Source organism: Microtus pennsylvanicus, chromosome 9 (genome assembly GCF_037038515.1).
Source record: "Microtus pennsylvanicus isolate mMicPen1 chromosome 9, mMicPen1.hap1, whole genome shotgun sequence".
Classification (NCBI taxonomy): Eukaryota; Metazoa; Chordata; class Mammalia; order Rodentia; family Cricetidae; genus Microtus; species Microtus pennsylvanicus.
Window position 1 is genome coordinate 23,207,501 of NC_134587.1, and position 23,373 is coordinate 23,230,873.

Here is a 23,373-nt window from a genome sequence, read left to right on the forward strand (position 1 = left end):
GGGGAGTGAAGCAACGGTGAGAAAAACCTAACAAGCAACATACAAAAGGGAGTGGCTGTTTACTCTGCCTCTTCGAGGAAGGGACCGGCAAGGGCAGAAGACCTCGATTAAAAGAGGGCACTGAGGTCAGGCAAAAGAATAGTGTGATGTTAATTGAGTTTATTACATTTAGATTATTGAGACAAATAAAATCAAGTCTAAGTTGGAGTTAAAGAAAAAGCTAATAAAAATTAGACCCAGGTGTTTAGGATATGCTAAAAGCTAACAAAGACCGCTGAGCATGAAGTATGAAGGGTGTGTGTGTGTGTGCGTGTGTGTGTGCGTGCGTGTGTGTGTGTGTGCGTGCGTGTGTGTGTGTGTGTCTGTGTGACTTCCCACTTCCTCGCTCTTTGATACAATGAAAGAAAGCTAGCAGCAGCTGATAAAGAAGCAAGATGCACATTGCCCTATCGGAGCCATTTACCTGATAGATGAGTGCAGGGATGGCTTGCTTCAGACACATGCCCACGAATCTGTAAGGCTCAGACGTCTTTAGAACAAACCAACTGTACCATGTACCTTCCTCCAACATCCACGGCACATTCTGTGCACTTCAGTCCTCCCCCGATTCCACTGAAATACAAACTGCAATACAGTACCTTCCTAACGAAGGTACCACACAGCCTTCCCCTCGGTTCAAGTAGCTACAACGTGAATACTTCCAGTGGTAACATACGCTAAGCAAAAGGGTCGAGGCCACATGCGGAGCACAGGGGTGACTCTACCAGCAGCATTGTTCTCAGATCACATCCGTTCCTGGGCAGGTATTTAAGGAGATGGAAGGACCGCACCTCTCAGCACAGGGCTGTCTGTGGCATCATCAGGGCTCACACACGTCATATTCTATGGCTGCATTGCACACGTTGGGTAGCTAATTAGAGACCTAAACCACAAAGTACAGGCATAAAACGCTCATCATTTCTGCCTTCTTACAGAACTGGCTCATTATGAGGGGCCAGACCAACAGAAAGCTCCTGTTGCTCCTCCTCTCCTTCCTAAATCACGTGTTGTCAGATGCGGTCTGACACCAGAGACAATATCCTGTTGACAAACACTGCAGAATACTGAGGCCACTCTCGTGCTTCCTTCTTTTGAAAGTAACCATCCATTTTACATAGTTTTGAAAACTATGCGCAATATTTTGACAAATTTTAGTTAAGTCTCATCAACTTGCATAAGCTGGATCAATGGAAAACATTTTGAACTGCTATGTATTTTTTTTTCCCCAGATGTATTGTTGCATGTCTGTCTGGGAGGGAACCTTCTCTCGGGATATAGTTTTGAAGGATTGTAAGGGACTCACAAATGCATGCTCAGCCTGGAAGTAGCACTTCTAAGTCGCAAATGGAGAAAGCACTCCCTGTACGTGTGCAAATTAAAACCTGTAAAATAACATGGGCATTATAAAATTGGGCCAGTATTAAACTGATAACAGCTCTACTGACTTACTGACAATGAAAATATATAGCATTTTTTTTCTGTCAGAGCATTTATCAACGCTTGGCAACCCTGCACTAACTTGACATGTAAGATGATCAAAATGGATTATGTAATCTTTTCCATTCATTTCTATTGATTTTAGTTATGATAAAATTCATCAGCAAGCCTGGAAACGTAAAAGCTGAGAGGTTCTGGCCTATGGGGGTGGGTGGGAAGGAATTCTATTGAGCTGTAATGGGATAAATGCAGACTAGGGCCACGTAAAACCGAAGCAACAAATTAATAAATAATTTGGTAGTCACATAAAATAATATCTGTCTACAGACACTTCACTTAAGATAAAGTTACAAAATTCTAATGTAAAATAATTAATGGGTGTCATTTAAAATACAGTTTCTGAAAATATTTTCAAACTTTTAAGAACTTCAACAATAATTAAAGTTATTTGTTTGACCACAAGCAACACAGAAATGCCAGCAAATGGACCATTTTAATCAGCTTTTTATTGATTCATGCTTTCGGCTCTTACTCAGTTAAAAACAAGGCACATTAAATACATCTTCTTATTGCTCTATAAATGCATGCGGCTCATTCTGTATATCAAAAGTAATAAATAATGGTGATAAAATACCAAGACAGTTATAAAAATGACAACCCAGCCTCAAACACAGCATTTAACAGTCCAGTCCAGAACGATAACCCAAACACAATACATAAAAGTGTGACAGTATAAAAGCATGCAGTGAGGGAGGATGTCCTCTCCGGGGCTGGACTAAGACTTGATAGCCTTTGAAAACACAGTAGGGCTTTTTCACTCCCTAGAGTCAAATGCAGTGAGAGTTTACAGCATCAGCGACGTCAATACATTATTACATTCATATGCAAAAGACCTTTTAACAAACGAATAAAAAAGAGGGAAAGGAAAAAAATCAGTGACAATCCCTAAGCTGTACTGAGTTAAAAATCAGAAGGAACATTTTTGTCGTATATATTTTGAAATAGACCAAAATCAAGCCGTAAACGAAGGCAGAATACAAAGCATGCGCTCGATGGCAGAAATCGGAAGTTACCCTCGGTGGGAACAGACTGAAATCAGGAATACGCAGCAGGATGGGTGTGAGGCAGACAACCTTAGCTAAACAAGTAATCCAGCCTTATCACCATTATTACCACCGAGGCGGAGGCTAGTTAAAGGAGTATGCAGCCCTCCAGCACAGATGCGGTTCCTTCACCTGAATCCCCTCAGAGGCTCTTGAAATAAATCACTTGATAATAAAAGGTAATCCCCGCTCACCCACTCCCACACCGGAACAGAGTCAACAAATACCAGGGCTATATGAAAAGGAAAAAGTATGTTTCATTTTCTGAATGAGTTTTAAAGGGGCTTGTTCCCCTATTTCCTTTCTCCTTTGCTTAGCTGTCCAGGCTTAATGAGACACTCCTAGGGAAACGCTGGGGTGCTTTCCTCACAGCGATGCCATTTCCACAAGGAGTGAGTCTCTGGGATTGGTGAAGGAGCATGTCTTAGAACGAGCAGATTTTTAAGCCAAGGCAGATAAGCGCAAATGAAGAAAAGTGCACTTCTCTTTGTCCTTAAAGGAACTTCATCCATAGCAAAGCATGTACAAACAAGACCGGCTTTCCAAACACAGATCGGCCTGAGCAAGTCACATTCTAAGCCCAGTCCCTACTGTAAGAGAATCAGGGGTGACACAAGCCATCGTTATCTTGATCTAACTAGAAAGAGAGAAAAAGAAAAGAGAGAGATGTAGAGTATTGTGATATATCATTTGGTGTACCTTTTTTGGGGGGGAGGGATGTCTTAAAGGACAGCTTTTCTGCCATCTTAACTGTCACGAGGTATAAAGTGAACTTAACTGTCATGATAGAAAAACAATCGCAAAGCCACGTGCTTCCATTTATTAAAAAATAATTTAAAAACAGTGTAAAATATTAACACTTTGAAAGAAAAACTTCAGCGACACCTGCTATGATGTCACTTGCTCTGTGTCAGGTTATCCTGCAGAAATGGAAGTATCTAAACTTCATTTAATAATAAAATGAGTTGAGCTGCCTCTCCCTGCAGTTTCTGCATATTTGGGGGGAGGGGCTTAGGTAAGTGAACTTCCCAGTTTATATTACGATATACAGACTCATAACCCATACTGGACGAGGCAGAAAAACATGTCTGCATAAGCAGAAAGGGTAGCACGAAGGTGCTTTATGTACCAGTGCACATAGCCTGCCCCAGCCTGCCGGGAGAGAAGTACGAACCAAGGGCTGCATCTCCTCTTATGCACACAAAACCATCATTGGCAGCTTCAGAAAAGGGAGCACAATTAATAAATATTAAGATTACTAGTTATAATGCCAACAGAATATAGCAGAAGTATCTTCCAACTGGCATCTCTATTCAATGCTTTATTTGTTGAATTCAATGCACATTCAGTTTTGTTTTTTATTTGTGTGTGAGGGGAGGTGTCTTTCTTTGATTTATTTTATTTTTTTTTATTTTTGGTAGAATGAGAATTTTTTCCCATTGAGTACACAAAGAGAAAGGCTTTGGCAAGCAGATTGTCCATGGATATTAAAGTGGTATGTCTTATTTTAATGTTATAATTCAAGTTAACTAAAGTCTGCCCAATTCTTTTGTATTATCTCTTTGCAAATACTACCAATACTGCCCACCCCAAGAAGAACAGGTCTGACGCTACCACCCACTGCAAGATTCAGGACTTGTGGGATTGAAAACTGTGTTTTATCATTACTCCCATAAGAAATGGAAAGATTTGGTCTCATCCCATTATATCCAACTTGCCGCTCAAATGCTGGTTTTAAAGTAAAAAAAGCAAGGATTTTTTTCTGGCAACTATAATAGTCAAAGAAAGCCAGCAGTGCCTGGGGAAAAAATGAACTGTTGAGAAGCAACTATCACTGTACCTCCCGGCAAATGTCAGTGCTGTCTTTATCTTACTCCTGTGATTCTGGAAGCTTTCAGACTTTTTCTTTTAGAAATGTAACCAAATCTTAACCAGATCTAAACTTTGTCTTCCCTCTCCAGATTAGCCAGTGTTACCCTAAACAGGAAAGTGTGCAGGATTATTTGGAAGGGGAGGTAGCAGGAAAGGGTTGAGATGTCTCCCCAAACATGATTATGTCTAAGAAGAAAACCATAATGCTATCTACAAGTTCAAGCTCTAGAGCTCTGTGTGCTCATTGTCTAGCTTCTTTTCAAGCTTGTGGAGTCTGCCTCCAAAACTGATGTGAATGAATGAATGAATGAACGAATGAGTGAAAAGGCAGAGTGTCAAGTCTAACAGGTTACACAATGGATACAACACATTAAATCAGTGTGCTCTAAAAATGAGAAAAGCACTTTTTAGAAGCTAGACTGAATAACAAAAACAAAGGATTGGCAAATTAAGTTGGCAAATACACCAACATCTTCAAAGTTTTGGAATGTTTTCCAGTGTTTGTTGTTGTTGTTGTTTTAAACACGCTACCAGCCACTATTTTAGAGTGGTGTGAGTCGTCTCCGCTTGGTGCATGGTGCTGGCTGTCCTATGCTTGTTGGCTGTAGATTGACTGGTCAGACTCACAATCCTCCACAACTACGATCCACAGGAATTGGAACCCTTCGGTCCAAGTTCTCTTCAGCGGTTTTCATCAGGATGGCAAGTCGGCTTCCAGACACCCTTCCTTTCTGAATTGCGCTCATCAGCTTTGAAACAAAACAGAGAACACACTCAGCAAGCAGGCCAGCTCACATCAGGCCCCTCTTCTCAGCACCTACACATTACCACCATGCCAGGCAGAGGCGCAATGAAGGCTCCATCACATCCCGAGCACACACCCAACCTTTCCAACAGTTCAAAAAGAGGTGAAGGGAGACAATGTTTCACACTGCTGACAAAGACGGCACCAGCTAAGTAGATCAGGCTACCCTTAACGAGTACCTTAGGCCATAATGTGCCTATTTGGGTCACTTGGATCTTGAATTCTATTTTTAAATCATAAAAAGGAATCTCAGGGATAGAGCAAAGATAAACCACGACCTCCTACATTTAATTATGATTTTTTTCAGTGTTATTATAGTTGACAACTTCAAGTCTCAGTCTCTCTCTCTCCTCTCTCTCTCTCTCTCTCTCTCTCTCTCTCTCTCTCTCTCTCTCTCTCTCTTTTTCTCTCTCTCTCAACCCCTGAGACAGGGTTATCTTTCTAGCTTTGGGGCCTGTCCTGGAACTAGCTCTTGTAGACCAGGCTGGCCTCAAACTCGCAGAGATCTGCCTGCCTCTGCCTCCCGAGTGCTGGGATTAAAGGTGTGTACCACCACCACCTGGCCAACTTCAAGTCTTTTAAAACCCAATTTTCTTAGTCTTTTTAAAGAAATTATTTATGAGTCATTAAAAATGAACTAATAGACCTTCCCTAAGAATGAAAGTACTCCACCACCTAGATTGTAGCTAATTCACTTTTATCCAATGGATAAAATCAGTATTAGCTCTGAAAATGCATGCAGAGAGCACGCAAGCGACTTTAATCTGGAAAGCACCTTCTAATTCTCAGTATAAGGTGCAGCCCCTCCTTCACAACCATGTGGAACTAAATATTGGCTTTTCTTGATTTGTTTCTCCTATTAAAAAAAATGCACTCAGTAGAGTCAGTTATATTTAAAATGATACATATAAAAATATTTAAATCATTTCAGAGTTAGGGTTTTAGCCTAGGGAGATGCATTTTAAAAAACATCCTCCACGTGGGAATCCGGGGCAGCTGCCTAGGGGTTGGATCTGAATCTCCTAACCTTATTAAAAGCTGCTTCACTAGCAACTGCTTACGAGAGACTGACTTCTACATGCACAAGTGTCATCAAGCCCAGACCAGAAGAAACAAAGTCCTACAACCAGGCACTCTCCATAGTGAACCGCCCATCACAATGATTGAAACTGCATACTCATATTCGAAAGCAAACCCTTAACAGGGTAAATGCGGACTCTATCTATTCAGAAAAGGACAATATTTCATCAACTATCAAATGTGAAAACATACTTTACATCTGAGAAACATTTACAATTTTCTGTTTACTGCTTTCTGATTCTGGAAGATCTTTGGAATTTAGCAGAGGTAACAATGGTCAGAGATAGGCATCTCTCTCAGCCACCAATTGGGTTTCTTGTACCAACCTCAACCAACTAAAAGTTTTCCGTCAAGTATTACGTATATCTGAAAACCATGCTACAAGAAAAATTATCTAGGTCTGAATAGATTGCATGAGAAAAGGCGCCAGTGTTTTATAAGCTGGAAGTTATGCTTGTGTACTTATTGAAGGCATGAATGGTTGCTTTCATTTAGAACTGGACAGGAAATACTCAATTATTTAAGAACTCTACACGAAAACCTGCAGGTGGTTTAAATTATTTTCTATGTGTTTAACTCTACTACCATCAAGAAATCTACTTAAAACCCAAGCCACACAACTTATCCATTAAATTAGATTCTTATTATCTCTAAAACCCTTGGTTTTTTTAAAGTTTAAATGCTGTTGATTGTTTACAAAACACAGGAAACGAAGGATAGCTATTCCTTTGAAGAAGAGTTTTCTAAAATTCTGAGACAATAAAATATACCCCAGAAAAATTATACAAAAGAGGCATTAGATGTGTTCTAATTCCTAACCATAAATCTCAAATTCAATTTAAAATTTGCATGCAGTGAAACTGTAAGTTAAAGAACTAAACATTCTTTTTGTGATGCTGGACACAACCTGTAAAAATGTTCTGCATTTAGATTCCACAATGCTCTTATCTGTGGCTCATCTCTGGAGAGACAATTACCATTTCCTTTGCCTTGATCTTGTTTGTTTAACTTGACACAGTGAAGAAAGGGATGACATTGACCAAAATCCCAGCATTAATTTATTTCATGTTCAGCATTCATCATTGCCATGGCGCAAGCAAGACCTGGCATTCATTTGAAAGAGCTGCCCAAGAAACGCTACAGAAAACAACCTGGCTGTTTGGAAACCAATACATTCTTCAAATGACCGGAGACCTATGGGCAGCTAGGGATAGTGTTTAATATCTTTCTTTTACAGAACTATAAGGGGATAATGTAGAGCATCGAGGGTGAAGTTACAGTAACAAAACATATTTCCTTCATGGATATAATGACTGAACATTTGAAACTTTGGTTACTTAAACGACAGAAATAGAAATGTTTAAATTTGCCATCTTGATGTTTCTTCTCATTTGCTTTTCTGGCTCTTCAAAATATAACAAGTGAATAATTCTATTCTTAAGTGAATATGATTCTTCAATGACTAAAACCAGAGGTTGTAATCTCTCCCATTAAAAAAAAAATGACAATGACTTTCCACACTGGATATATGTCGCCTCAGTGTGGCAATGGTCCAGCAATCATATTCCATGGAATCAGTCTGTAAAAAGCATAGTTCTTGTACAATTCTGTAAGCCACAATGAACTTAGATTTAATCTAAATTAGCCAATAAAACTGATACCTCCTATAAACAGGAGGAAAATGAGCAGGCATGAACAGAGCCTCATCCTTGAGGGCAGACAAGTCCACTGTTGCTGGCTACATTTTCAAGATGAAGTGACTAATTGGGAGGTGGAAGAATTGCGTCTTACGACAGTGACAAGCAGGAGCAAACACAAAAGCATCTATCTGTCCCATCACAACTCACCTGCAGAAATTCATTGAGTTCAACTTGCCCATTCTTGTTCAAATCTACTTCATTGAGAATTTCGTGTAGCGTGTTTTCATCCATTTGCACATTGATATTCTAGACAGAAAATCACAGAGGAATGAGGTTTAGCTAAAAGTAATGCGTAGCCTTCTTCTAATGTGACTAGACTGTCCAAGAGTTTAAAGATGGCTTGTGAAAAATGCTAATAAATATTATCTTTATCCATCTATACCTGAAGCTGATAATGAAAATAAATGTGTATTACCTCTAGTACACGCTGAACATCAACAATGGTAATAAAGCCCTTCTCGTCTTCATCAAACTTAAGAAATCTCTTGGTGTACCTGCAACACAACATTGAATAATGGAAACAGATTTACATAAAAGAGGGAAAGAAAGAGGACAAGGAAATGGAAGAGGAGCAGAAGGAGGAGGAAGAGCTATTAGAAGTACCTATCAATGTCTGAAGGCAGCAGGCTGATTTCAGAACGATCTGTGAGCTGTTCTGATCGAGATTTAGAGCCCATTTCATAATACAGAAACTTTGTAGCTATTTCAAGTTCTTCCTGAAAAAGAAAAGACACGTACACAGAGTTCACAGATTTATAGGAGCTATTGATATTTCTCTCTTTCTCTTTTACTGCCAGAAACTGATTCTCACTGAACCAGCATCCAGTTTCAGTGTAGCGCTACCATTCCTTCTTAAGCAACTTAAGACGCAGTCTAACACAGATCCAAAACACTGCTGTAACCTTACACATCCAGTATGCCCAACTGCATGTGCCTGATTCTTCCTGCCCTCTGGTTCCAGAGACCCGCTGGGGGGCCCTGGGCTTGGTTCATCTTTTCGTCCATGTCTTAGAGCATGTGTCACCTGTGTTTGCTTCCCCACAATATAAGGATGCCTGTTCTACATGTGATATAGCTCTGTTGTTCCTTTTACGGTAGTGTACTCTCCTATGCTATTGACTACCAAATTCTACAAGATCAAACTCCTACAGCGTGATGACAATGAAAGAGAAGAAGAGGGAAACAGATAGGGCTTGAACCCCCAGTGCGCCGCACTCGACTTACTGTGTCTGTGGTCAGCTATGTGGAAGTTCTCTTAGAAGCTTCGAACAGCCACAGTCTCCACAGTCATTCACACTGCTTCCAGTATCCCAAGTTGCTGCTGCACATGCGCTGCCATTAGCTTCCATTTCATTACTGTTACATCTAACTACCTCAGGCAACTATAGTATAGTGTATACTGTATGCAAATCTCTTTTCTCACACGTATAAATGCACACACATGCACACTCCTCCCCCTTGCACATATTTCTTAATCCCACTTTTATGAGCTTTGGTCATGTGACTTACTTTGGCCAATAGAATAGGAACAGATACAAGATATTCCCCCTTTTGAGTGGCAGCTTTAAAAGAGACATCCTAGTTTTCTCTCTCTTGTTCCTGTTTCCTGAGAATGAGCGTGGCTTAGACAGACACAAGGCAATCTAGATCTGAAGGAGAGACATCAAATGCTGGCTGAGCTGGATGTGGAGGGACACACCTTTGATCCCAGTGTTGGGGTGGGCAGAGGCAGGCAAATCTCTGAGTTTGAGGACATTGTGGCCTACATATGGAGTTCCAGGATAGCAAGGGCTACATAGAGAGAACATGTCACAAAAACAAACACACAAACAAAACTGATGGCTGTGTTAAGCAATTGAGATAGATTTCAAGATTTATTTTCATTATATTTTAATTATATCTATATCTATATGTGTGTGTGTGTGTGGGTAGGCGCATGTGTGGGGTACCCATGGTGTCCACAAGAGGGCATCAGATTCCCTGGGGCTGGAGCTACACAGTTGTGAGCTGCCTGCCCAAAGCGGGTGTGGATGTGTTCTGCAAGAGCTCCAAGTCCCCTAAATAGCCGAGTTATCTCTACAGCCTAAGCCACTGACATGTTCTCATGCAAAAGCAAATGGATACCTTAAATTCCCAACTTTACATCAAATCATGCTACAAACTCAGCAGGCCCCAAATACTGAATGTGAACTCAAATGCCCATGAAGTAAGGCATAGGAAGCTAAGCCACTGTGTAGACAATGGTAGTAACCAGGCTCGGTACTCTGTTTTCTTAGGAAGACAAACTGGTTTTAAGATTATTCTTTTCCTACTGCCTTTCTCTTCAGAAACAGATGCAGCAAAAGAAATAACATCAAAAACATCATGAATGCTGCATAACACTGAATTTGAAAAAAAGTATAATGTATCCACATCAACATCTGTATGGTTAAATTAAACATGAAGTCTCTATCTCCAATGACAGACTTCTCTCTTCACACAAGAAAATGCACCAGTTGTGGTTTAAAAATGTTTTTTTTAATCAATTGTTTCCAGCCATCTACTAAAAACTATTCTATCATTCATGTCCTTGGACATGCTGCCTCTGAGCCTTGCTCAAATGTAATTTCTTACTCAATTCATATTGCCTCATTGCTTGTAAAGTTTATCCACACTCCATCAAATAATCATCATGATAGTTCTAAGAAAGAAGAAATCTTGCCATCCAGGTCACAATGTAGCTCTCTGCACAAGCAGAACTGAGGAGCCTGTCTAAATCACACTACAGTAGGACTTAACTCTACTCAAAGTGGCTTATGAAAGGATGGTGTGCCTATTAAGACATTTGATGTTGAGATGCAATATACCTCTTTCCAACTCTTCCAACTTGCTTGGGATGGCCAAGCCTTTGCTAGGTAGAGCCAACCTAACATGTTTCTGTATCACAGGTTACATACTGAAAGCAGCATCAATGACTTTTCTCTTTAGAGATTTTCTAGCCAAAAGCTTCAGCAGAAGCATGTCTTCAAAGCTCTATGCCATGTTGGGTGTTTTCTTGCAGACCACAAATTCTGTTAATCCAAGAGTTAGAACAAAACATGTTCCTACAGGGATGTGACAAGTACCTAGATGGGAGCAGCAAGCATTTCCACCTCTCTAGTTACATGACCTATGTTAACACAACTAAAGAATACATTAGAGTAGGGACAATGGTGTTCCACTGTCAACTGACTGGCAGTCACAGTCAACTAAAGCCCCCTTCTTTTGCTTTTTTCATGTGTGCTATATTGATAAGCCCTGGCAAACCTAGCTTAAATAAATGAAGTTAGCCTAACCTAGCACAAGGTTTACCATTTGTTTCTACAGAAACATTCCTAGTACACTTTTGGCTATTTCATTTTGTCATCAAATAATCACTCCTCTGCTTGCTGGCATACCAAAGCAGCACCGCATCAGCACTGTATGGAAATGCTGGAACCAAAGACAGGATAGACATGCTGGAACCAAAGACCAGGATGGACATGCTGAACCAAAGACCAGGATGAACATTGCTGAACCAAAGACCAGGATGGACATGCTGAACCAAAGACCAGGATGAACATTGCTGAACCAAAGACTAAGATGGAAATGCTGAACCAAAGACCAGGATGGACATGCTGAAACAAAGACCAGGTCAAAGGGACAGAGTACTTACAACCTGCTATCACAGACCTCTTCAGAGGTCAAAACTAGCGATTTAGTCATAAAACTACTAGTGTGGCAAACACGTATGGGGCTGTATGAAATATCCTATGGAGTCCCTATGTATCGCCTCTATAGAATTTTCCGGATCTAATAATCCTTACTCTAATATGAAAATGACATATATGAAACATTTTTTCCTTGGTGACCCCTTATTAACCTCCCATAGCACACAATTCTTGACAACAAACTTAATGAGCATAATTTGGAAAATCAGTCTGGGTCAATATGAAGACCATTCCTAGATCATGAAGATATATTTTGCTTTCTGCTTTTTGAAACTGGTATTGCATTCCCTGACTGGAATGAAACTTATGGAGAGTTGCTTCCTATCTGACTATGCATTCTGTTTTAAATTTGAAATTTAGAGTCTCACGATGAAAATAAAAACGTACCTCATATGAAAATTACAATATCTACCTGTCTCTGTGGACAGCGTTAAATATGTTCTAAGTAAGGCCCGTTCCCTTTCCTGCTCAGCCCTCCCTGAAAGCAAGTTGCTCTGAGGTCTCCAAGGAAATTTCTGTTGGAACTGACAAAACACAGAGCATCTCAAAAGTTCCAAATCATCTGAACTAAGTTTCTTTTGTTTACTTAATGCGAAATCTCCCTTGCTTGACCATGTAGTCATCGTCTCATACACATTAATTCATCCCCTGGCATACACAGTTTGGCAAGGGCACTTGACTTCACGTCCGTTCCTGTTCAGTCACTCCCTAACTCACCAGAGAGTGCTGTCCTACCTACTCTATCCTTCCCGTCAGTTGACTTGCAGTCCCCAAGAACGACATCTCTAAGCATATCTGTAAGCTTTGAAAACATACATGCATTTCTGACAGATGCACGAGTTTTATCCACCCATTTAGAGTTCAAGGTCCTTGAAACTATGAGCTATTCATTATCCCCCTAAACTATTCGGCACCACATTCAGTATACGGGTCACTCATTAGGTATTGACTGTAGAAACAACACAATTCATCTGCGCAGAGTTATTTATCACCCTGTTCCTCTTTCGCTTTTGCAGGTTAAATAATCCCAAAGCTTTTAACCTTTTCTCAGAAGGACAACTTTCTAACCTTTTCACTCGCGCTTCCCCTCTCCTCTGTGCTCTCCAGACTGTCCACTCTTCTCATTAAGCTCCTGTACCTCACACGCTGAGTGTCTTTAGCTCTTTAGTTTTTGCTACTTTAAGGAAATTAGGAGTGTCCCTAAAAATGTCTGTCTACTCATAAAGTTTGGAATAAAGTCAAATCTCAGTTTACCTGGAAATGTTAAGCATAACAGGTTTTTAGAATTTTCTCTTTCCTACCTCCTAACACAAAATATGTTCCTATCTAATTGTTGCAACTATAATTTTTATAAGAACATACCTCACATTTTTCTACACAGAAAAATGATAAGACAGAGGCATTCTTGTGTTGTCTCTATGAAGAGCTAAGTTTCAGAAACTGGAGGAGTTATACGCCAGTTCTGAGGCAACAGGAGGGGATTGGGGAACAGGTTTCAAACCCAGCTCTATAGTTTACTACTTGGAGAAACTGGGTCTGCTTCCTCAACTACAATCTTAAGAGGCAGTACAACAATGAGTTCCAGGTCAGCCTGAGCTACCCAGTGGAGACTGCATTAGCAGTCCAAGGGCAGGCCTGCTCTTCACACAGACACAATGAGGTCATCGAAGCACTTACCAGAGATTTCTACCATCAGTTCACTTCAGAAGAACCACTACAGTAGAATTTTAAAGACATAGGGCCACTGTGCCTTTGAAGAACGTAAAAAGTCAAGCCATTAAAACTACCCTTGCACCCAATCTCCCAGTTATTCCACCTTTAAGAATCTACATCCTAATACGAACACTTGAAGGTTAGGCTAAAAGCCCAATCCTGTCTGCATGATCAACACGTGACAGATGCTCAATAACGTTCACTCACTACATGCGTGAATATGCCAAGGAGCCTCCCATCCACGAACGATAAAAGGTGGTTAGACCTGCTGGGGTCTTGACTTTGGATTTCATGTTAGAAAGTGAAGAAGTGAACTTGAGAAATAAATTTTTGCTATTCAAAGCACCCATGGGTAGCATTTCTGTTACAGCAGTCCTAATGTACTGTTACCCTCTGATACACAACTCCCTAAATCCTCTTACACCTCCCCCAACATCAGCAACCACTACGTTCTATTTCTCCTCTATCCCTCCTAATTGCTCCAGTTTCTACACTTTGAAGTGTTCCTAGACAAAACTCAGAGACACCTTCCTCACCTACCAGCGTTAAGTCCTTTCATGATCCTACCTAATATATCAAAATATATCTAATAGGTCAAAAGTCAATTTAAAACGTACATTCAGCTAAGAACTCTGAAAATATCCAATTGATAAGTCTGGGTTATATTCTCTCAAAATCCTCAAAGTTGTTAAGATGGGAAGACTGGCTTCCTTGGAGAGAAGCCAGGACAATGATCATGAGAAACACCAGTAGCCTACATCAAGGTGACAATAATGAATGCGATAAGAAAGAGGAGACTCAACCATGATCTGAAGATGATTATGGTAAGATTGTCTGAGTGGCTTTAGATGGGATCTGAGTGAACCTACAAAGTATGATGCTAAAGTTGAGACCTGAGCAGCTGAGAGGCAATGAGCTGTTATAATGTAGAGAAGTCTCTAGGGACAATACTTGAAGGAGCTATAAAGTGACTCAAAAGAAATATTTCTGAGCATAAAAAAGTAGTTCAAGCCAGGCATTGTGGACACCCCTACTCTCCTAGCACCTCAGAGGTAAAAGCAGGATGGAGACCTCTAAGCCAGTCTGGACTACATTGCAAACTCTCTCTCTCCCTACAAACAATTCAAAAGGAAGAGTTGAATCAACTTGCGAAAGGCAAGTACCTCGCCAAATACAGTAAGCATGGAAAGCTGACATGTGTATCATGTCATGCAGTATGGACATCTTCAATGAATTTGTCCAGGGTTAATCAAGGACATATTGCAAAAAGCTGCATAGATTCAGCTAAAGGAAGAATAGGACCCAGGAAATGAAGAAAATATTTTTTTAGTGTTTGTAACTAAAGTGTATTCCTTTGAATATGAAAATAGTGTGGGCTAATTAGGAGGAGGACACAGAGAAGGGAGAAGATTTTCTGTGTATTACCATAAGCCCAGGTGTGTGCGTGTGTGTGTGTGTGTGTGTGTGTGTGTTGTTGTTGTTGTTTGTGGGAGAGTGGGGGAGTTATGTATATATGTATATGTGTATGTTTTTATGCATTACTGGAATTATTTTTTAATTTGGTAATAAATATAAGACATCAAATGCTACTTTGATTGCTCTTCAGATTGTAAAGGTCTCTCATCTTTTAAAATATTACAATACAAATAATAAGCCCGTGGTGGTCATGCAGTGAAAGCACTATTTTTATCAATGGATTATCCAGAACAGAAACTCCACTGATTATGTCCTAAGAGTGTTTTCAATGAGACCTAGAAAGGGCTGCACCCTACTATTGTTTGTTATCTTTCTTTCCCAGGAGTTACGATCAGGGATTAAAAAACATTCTCTGGATTTCTGTAACAGTGAAACTAATAAAATATCTCCTCATTTTCTTAAGAAAATATTAGGTATGTATAATATAGAAGTGAGCAGGAAACCTAAAACCATCAACAGTTATGCAAGCCTTTTACAAACAGATCAAGCTCTTACACGTTTATAAGCGGGACAGTGGTTGCAAAGCTTTTCTACAATACCTGTTTCTTAGACTCACTCCAGTTCAATTCTCTGCCCATTAATTCAACAATCCTGGGCAGGGCTTCCTCTGCAGCCTGGACATTGAGGAAGGCCAGGCGGGTGCGACGTGAAATCATGTCAACTGCGGTGCAGGCATATTCCTTGATCCCGTATTTCACCTAAATAAAAGAAAAATTGCTGGCTTGACTCTTTCTTTTAAAATATGCTTTGAGAAAAGCTGATCTTTTTCCCTAGCTGTTCTGGTTCTCTATCAGACACAGACACTCTTGTGGTGCGCATGGGCCCTCCCTCTGCCTACCACAGTAGGCTGGAAAATGGGGTGAGTTGAGTAAGAGTGGATGCCTTCTTCCTAAATAAAAAGGAGGCACAGACACGCAAACTGCATCACTTCCCTTTGCTAGTGCGTAATGAAAACATTCATTCACCTAGCTAAATATGCAAAGGATGAGGACAGAAAAGTCAGTTTCAACTCATCAGGCTGTAAAGGTTTCTGTCTTAGAGACCAACAAGAGGAGCTGAGTTTAACAAGAGGAGATGATTTCAAGCACAATGAATTACGAATACACAAAGCTTGGTGTCTGGTTTCATAGTATCAGAAAAAAAGCTGAGACAAATCTCCGAGAAATTATCAAAACAGGAGGACAAGGAACCAGTCAAGATGGAAGGGACATGAACTTAAAGAGCTACAGTTTCTGGGACACACAACCAGATTTGCAGAGTTGTGGTTCTCTGAACAAACTCTGGAATTCACACTCAAACTATTCTCACTATTAAATGTCTGGGAAAGGCAGACACTTGACTGCAGGTTTTGGCTGACGTGTTAGCAGTACCTAACTGGTAGAGGTAGGATGAACAGAGATGAAGGGCAGATCACAAGCACACAGGACGCCCCCGTGACCATCACATACCTCTGCTTCGATGTACGGAAACTCTGACACGAGACGCACTCCCACAACAGGCCACCGTTTTCCAGTCACACTTGCCATTTTGGCCACCTCGAAAGCTTTGTCACCGTAGGTGGTGGCAAGATGCTGTGCCACCTACAGAAATAAGACCGCATTAGACAGGCACTCTGGGTGTGGCTCCTTTAAGGCACAGGACAAAACGCTGCGTCCTTAGGCTGCCAGTTTTCTCATGGCCTGTAAATAATGGTCCTTAGGGAGAATTAGGTTCGGACTCTGTGGGAGGAAACCACTTGGGTTTGGAATGCTTAGGCCAGCACTGACTCAGCATCCATGCGGCACCAGAGCAGTGACGGATGGAGCTTCAGCTTCACTTTGGTCCTGAAGAGCAGCAGCCCTTCTCACACTCATGACATGAAGAAGTTGGGGGAAATTTGTACACTTGAAACAACGCAAATAAATTGCAGATTTCAAAGAGAAACCAAATGTGCATTGCTTTTTAGGCAACTATCATAAAGCTGGATCTTTTTCTTTTGCAGAGCCAAGAGTAATAATAAGCACAGCAAAGGGTCCCTCTAAATTAGAGAGGTCACACCCTGGCCACTGAATATGATCTCGGCAACATGAAAGCAAGGTAGTGTGGCGGTACCCACGAACCTCACTCTCAAGCCCGTAGTCCTGGACAAGCCTGATGTAGAGTGTGGGGCTCCAATCTTTGCCTCCTTGAAGGAACAGCCCAACCGTCCTACTCGGGCCTGCTTTCAAGTTGTGGACCTTGATAGCTGCGTTCACAGTGTCTTCTGCCATAGAGCGATACGTCGTCCACTTCCCACCTACCAAGAAATTGGTAAGCTGTTAGGTTGGCTTTCTGAATTTTTCTTTTAATTAACCATTTGCTAATAATAACAGTGGCCACCTCTTGGCAAGAAAATGGGCAAAAAGGTTCTACCAGGAATCATAAAAACAAAATACTTGTTCATCAGAGTGAAAGAGTAAGTCGGCCCCTCCCCCCATACCTGCTATTGTGATGAGGCCACTCTCACTGACATCGACAACATGATTTCGGGAGATGGACTGAGTGTCTGCAGACTTGGGATCAATGACAAGGGGACGAATGCCACTCCACGCTGCCAGGACATCCCCTCTTCTCACTGGCAGGAACCAAAAACACGGAAATAATAGTATAAATGCAGAGGAAAGCATTAAGTAGGAATCAGGTAAGATCAGAGAAAGAAACCAGAGATGTAACAACTAACTATGAGTGTAGGAATTCTGTGAGCCAAAGATAATTTGCTTAAGGGAACAAAGGACCTGAAAATCACAAGCAAAGGTGTCAAAGAGTAAGCCACAGAAGTCAGTGTCACCAACCCCAATAGGGAAAAAAAGATTACCATCAAGAGAAAATAAGACGTTTATAAATTGTTGCATTCCCTTCTACAACCTAGCTCTTTCCTCAAGAATTGCAAAGGTCTTCATTAGGAAGCCCTGTAGCCCTCCAATCCAGCCACCTATGAGCAGCTGCAGCAAGCCCAACTCTGTGAAAGACAGTTGTTAGTCTTAGCCTCTTCACCCACTGATCCCTACGCACTGGGGATTATTCTCCTTAACCAACTATCATGAGTAACAAACACATCCTGGGCAAACATCCTTTTATGGTGTACCCACATCAAACTTGGTTCTTTCTGGCTTTATTCCTCAATATAATGTGTTCCTCGACTGCTGACAACTTCTATTCTCTGGTCTTTTCTCAATCTTAACCTCTGTAATTGACCCAGAGATGGCATACTGGCTCTGCCCAGGAGCTATGTAATCCTTGTATTGTAAGGAATAAAAGCAATATTCAAGAAGCTATAAAAATTATTCTTTCTTATCTCTGGCAAAATACTACTACCACTGATACCAAAAAATCATTTAACTGCCGAAAAGCATTTGTTATTGAGGGGAGGGACACAGGTCAGTGGTACCTACCATCAAGGCAGGAACCTGTAACCCTTACTCAGGAAGTTGAAGCAAGAGGATTAATACAAGCTATAGAGAGGCCAGCCTACATATCTTAAGTTTCAGACCAGCAGCAACTATGTAGATCCTGTTTCAAATGCAAGCCAGCTTTCTGGTAACGATTAATTCAAATAAAGTAAGGCCGCCATATTTTAATGTAGTTGATTAAGGCCCAGTCTTAAAATGACTATTCTCGGAAAGAGGGAATGCATGTCCAACAGTTCTGCCCCAACAAGGGAAGCAAGGACATATTGAGCTGCTGAGGAAGCCTACAGCTTCAGTCTGCTCAACCAGAAGCCACATAGGACCTTATGCTAGGACTCTGGCCCCAGATCTAGTCCTATGGTGCTTGTATCTTTTTATTTTTACTTCATTTATTTATTCTTCTCTCATGTATTACATCCTGACTGCAGTTTCCCCTCCCTCCTCTCCTCTAAGTCCCTCCCCTCCACCTCTCCTCTCCCCTAGATCCATTCCTCCTTTTCCCTTCAGAAAATGGCAGGCCTCCCAGGGATATCAACCAACCATAGCATAACAAGTTACAATAAGACTAAGCAAAACCCTCATATTTAAGCAGAACAAGGCAACCTGGTAGGAGGGAAAAGGTCCCCAAAGCTAGCAAAAAAGACAGAGACTATCCTCAGCCCCACTGGCAGGAGTCCCACAAGAACACCAAGCTATACAACCCTATGTAGACAGCCTAGGTCAGTTTTATGCAGACTCCCTGATTATCACTCCAGTATCTGTGAGCCATGCATTTTTCTCAAATAGGTGTGATCCTGAGATTCCTGTGGCCTGGGGGTAACCCAGCTTCACAGAGTTCTACAGGTCTTAAAAATTTTCAACATAAACAGTGTAAAGTGCTTTAATCCTTATAAAATACCTAATTAGGAAATTACTATGATTTCCATTAGAGTTTACACAGTCCTCAGACGCAGAAATAAAACAACCAACCCACCTCCAATGTCACTGGGGCCAGTGCACAGTCCCACCCATGTCTGTAAAATTTCCCTGGTAGCCACAACGAACGGGAATCTGCTTTAAAATCTTGAAGCTCCGTGACTAAATTCTGAAGCATTTTCAGGAAAATTAAGAATTTCCTGAGAAAATGTAAAGCATATGCAGAACGGCTCTCTGGTCAAGGCTTTCAGTCTTCCATTCTAATGGACCAAAAAACCCACACATCCAAGGCTATACTGTCTGGAACAGAGGAACACGGAATTCACTCATGAAGTTGGGTGGAGTAAAACAGTGAGCAGATTAATCTCACCTCCATCCTTACTCCTGGGACTAGTCCTAACTCATCATCAAGGAGACAGAGCAGGTGGATCTCTGTGAGTTCAAGGCTAGCCTGGTCTACAAGAGCTAGTTCCAGGAGATGTTCTAAAGCTACAGAGAAATGAAGAGGAGGAGGAAGAGGAGGAGAAAAAGTTGATGACCAGGAAAGTTCTTCACGCTTAGTATCTTAGCATTCAATTTTTTAGCTTGAAACTTTTATTACAAAGGGAGTAGGTGAGGTAGAAAGCAATTCAAGGGGAAATGGGGTAGAAGAAGGCATCTATTATACTCATGTATAAAATTCTCAAAAATACAATCTAAGTTTTAAAAAGTAGGTAAATAGATTAAAAACAAAATAAAAAAAAAGAAAATTTATCAGATGGACACTGGAATTAAATTACTCAGAAAGATACATTTTAATGATAATAAAATTCTACTTAAAACATGAAATATTTTGTATGACCTACAGGATTTTCACGTTACTAAGCCAGAGCTTACACTCACGTCATCTACCTAGCTAACATAAATCTATCTATCTATCTATCTATCTATCTATCTATCTATCTATCTATCCATCCATCCATCTATCTACCCACCCACTATCTGCCCATCCGCTCCAATGCTTGACATAAAAATTTTTCTGGATTTTACTCAAAATGTTACTTGCTCAAGAAGTTTGTAGTCTGTGGCCACTATCACTCAAACTCAGCAGTACTGGCTAAGCTCACTGCAGCTGGACGCTCTGTCCAGGGAGTACAGAACAGCTCGGCATAGAAACATTAACTCTAACCTTCACAGAAAAGAACGGCAGCTAACTAAGCTGGCAGACATCCCAATTGATGATCCATTTAACCAACATGTAAACCTGGCACACGTGTGAAACAAACCCAAACAAAGTTCCCTCACGAAAGGAGAGTCTAAGGGAAATGGGCAGTGGGGATAACAGGTTCCCATTAGGTCTTCTCGTCTTCCCTACGCTGTGCAGGCATGCTGTAACCAGGAGGGAAGCAGTGCTGTGGAAGGGCGAGGAATACTTAGAGGTGGGAGAGTTAACATCCACCTAAGTCATCGCTCAAGCACTAAATTAACCGCACTTCTTCTGCCTTCTCATGTCTGAATTTCTGCTTTATAAGCTAGTGAGTTGTAACTGCCTCCCTCAGTTCAGTGACTCCATTAAACTGAGCATCTCTTTCTCTACAATATTCAAATGTTCTAGACTCTGATGAGCAGGACAGTTCTACACACTGGCTTTGAAGTATGGGGAAGTCCGCTATTGGCACTGTCCAGTTCCCTAGCCAATTACAGCAGCAAGCAGCAACTAATCCATGGGAATATGATTTAGGCCAGTAGGGAAGTAAAACTGCATTTAATTTAAATAGCTAACATACATGTCTCTAAAAGCTCCCTAGAACATAGGCAGGCTGATCCCAATAGACCACCAAGATGGCTGGTCACATCAAGACCACCTTGTCCTCATCTCTAAGACATAGCCACCCACTGACATTTGAGTAGCTTTACTCAGAAAAGTGTGCTTTTAATACCTAATGCTACTAGCCTTCATGGTCCTTCTTTTCCATTCCAAACAATCCTTTTTCTTACTAATCTCATGAGATCAAAGAAATAAAAAATATTTATAATCAACTATGTTGTGGTTTGAAAGAAAAATGGTCCCCAGTGGGAGTGCACTATTAGGAGGTGTGACTTTGCTAAAGCTACCATCCGTGTGACACCCAGTTGCTTCTGCTCCCAGGGGATCAAGACGTAGAACTCTCCGCTCATTCTCCAGTATCGTGTCTGCCTGCATGCATGCCATCAACCATGACAAAAGTGGGCTAAACCTCTGAAACTGTAAGCAAACTCCAACTAAATGTGTTCTTTTGAGCCGAGCAGTGGTGGCACAAGCCTTTAATTCCAGCACTCGGGAGACAGAGGCAGACAAATCTCTTGAGTTCCATGCCAGCCTGGTCTACAGAGAGAGTTCCAGGACAGCCAGGGCTACACGAAGACACACTTGTTTCAAAAAACCAAGAGTTTGTGTGATCATGGTGCCTCTTCACAGCAATAGAAACCTTAACTAAGACACTTCCTCTCAAATTATAATTCTGAAACTACTAAGTGTCCACAGGAAAATCTGTAGAAAACACAGCAAATTGGGGCTTTTGGGTCTTGGAACTCAGCCTCGTCCTACTCACACGGCTAAGCAGAAGTTCATGACTCTCTCATCTCTTGTAATGTTACTTGTCTTTAGCACTAGAGATTCTAAGATCTCTCAGTATCTTAAATGTTGTGCCATGGACAGTTGCTGGAATACTGAATGGTTCTCTGGGCAGCCCAGAGTGGTGTCTAAAGCATGGTATCTCTGTACTTGGGAGGTTGAGACAGAACTACCTTGAGTTCAAGACTAGCTTAGGCTACAAAATGAGATCCTGGCTATAATCATCATCATCATCATCATCATCATCATCATCATCTGGGAGCAGGGCTGTACACTTTTAAATCCAGCACTTAGGAGACAGAAGTAGGCAGGTCTCTTAGTTGGAAATCAGCTTGGTCTATATAGAAATTTCCAGCCAGTGCTACAGAGTGAGACTCTGTCAAATTCCTTTCTATTATGTCTTCAATAAACCACTTGGTTCAGTTTTCGTTATGATCTAAAGAATAAAGTAGAACTAGGAAAGGTGGACAGAACTTATCACAGCTCCTAAAAAAAATAAGATCAATATGATTGTTTCAGATTATAATTAATACTTTTCCTTTCATATCCTGGGCAAGACAAGTGTTTGTTTTAAAATTAATAGAAAATGAAGGCCAGAGGAAGTGACAATAAAGACTAAATGTGTGATTCTGCTTAGCATTAGTTATTTAGGTGTGTATTTCGGGGTGTTCTTTCTCATGCTTGCCACTTTGAAGAGAAGAAAAAAAAAGAAATCTGAGAGAACGATATGAAAACATCTAAGTGAATACAGGGAAACAGTGTCAGAAATCAATACTTCTCCACCAGCGTGTTTAACCTGCTGGAATGAAGTGTTAATCACAGAAATAAGATACCATATTACATTTATAAACTAATGAAACTAGAAAAAGCAAGGCGCGTGACACTCTAATTAAACAGCTGGAAGACAGCCAAGCCTGTGTAAGTTGATAACCCTAGTACAATCTCTGGCAGGGAAAAGGCAGGTCTGCAGTGAGTTGATATGGCCAGCTCGGCTGTTAATTGAATAACAGGCCATCTATAAACACAACTAATTGCACATGTGCAAGCCCGTGTGCAAGTGCAGAGGCTGCCTCGAGAAGCACCCCAAACGCTGTGCGCCTGGAGGAAGCGCCCAGCACGTCTTCTGTCTCTCAGTCCGCCGTGGTTGTAGCTTGACACCCACCGCGGCATCCCTCTGATTAACCTCCGCACAGTAACTTAATGATACATTTCTCAAAAGATCATTTTCCTTCCCAACCCAACACGCGCGGCAGAACTATCAATTACCCATTTCAACAAAGAACAAACAAGCAATCTAGAAATTTCAGCCTGTGAATGGAAAGCTTTCTAAACTGTAAAGAAAGACATAGACTTATTCCCAACAGGTGAAACGCTCTGCAGAAACGTTCCCAGGCATCCTGCAGAAGCGCAGCAGTGGCTGTGATCACCATGGAGTGATAGAATTTGACACTTTTCTTCTCCCTCTCTCCCTTAAGGTTAGAGCCATT

The 23,373-nt window shown here is 41.1% G+C and overlaps 1 protein-coding gene across 4 annotated transcripts in view; it reads right to left on the bottom strand.

Moving 5' to 3' along the window:
* Positions 1–1,962: 1,962 nt before the first annotated feature.
* The window catches only part of Gpd2 (glycerol-3-phosphate dehydrogenase 2), a 134,857-nt gene continuing 113,446 nt past the window's right edge, over positions 1,963–23,373 (bottom strand). For 2 of the 4 annotated variants that reach the window (XM_075985181.1, XM_075985179.1), the window contains exons 10-18: positions 17,412–17,546; positions 17,053–17,228; positions 16,402–16,533; positions 15,493–15,651; positions 8,640–8,752; positions 8,452–8,530; positions 8,184–8,282; positions 5,079–5,200; positions 1,963–3,216 (exon numbers count right to left, since the gene is read on the bottom strand). In XM_075985181.1, the coding sequence (XP_075841296.1) occupies positions 3,213–3,216; positions 5,079–5,200; positions 8,184–8,282; positions 8,452–8,530; positions 8,640–8,752; positions 15,493–15,651; positions 16,402–16,533; positions 17,053–17,228; positions 17,412–17,546 (1,019 nt within the window). In that variant the 3' untranslated portion in view covers positions 1,963–3,212. Of the gene's footprint in view, positions 3,217–3,951; positions 5,201–8,183; positions 8,283–8,451; positions 8,531–8,639; positions 8,753–15,492; positions 15,652–16,401; positions 16,534–17,052; positions 17,229–17,411; positions 17,547–23,373 lie in introns of those variants that run through there. The other 2 variants (XM_075985180.1, XM_075985178.1) reach the window with 1 other exon arrangement.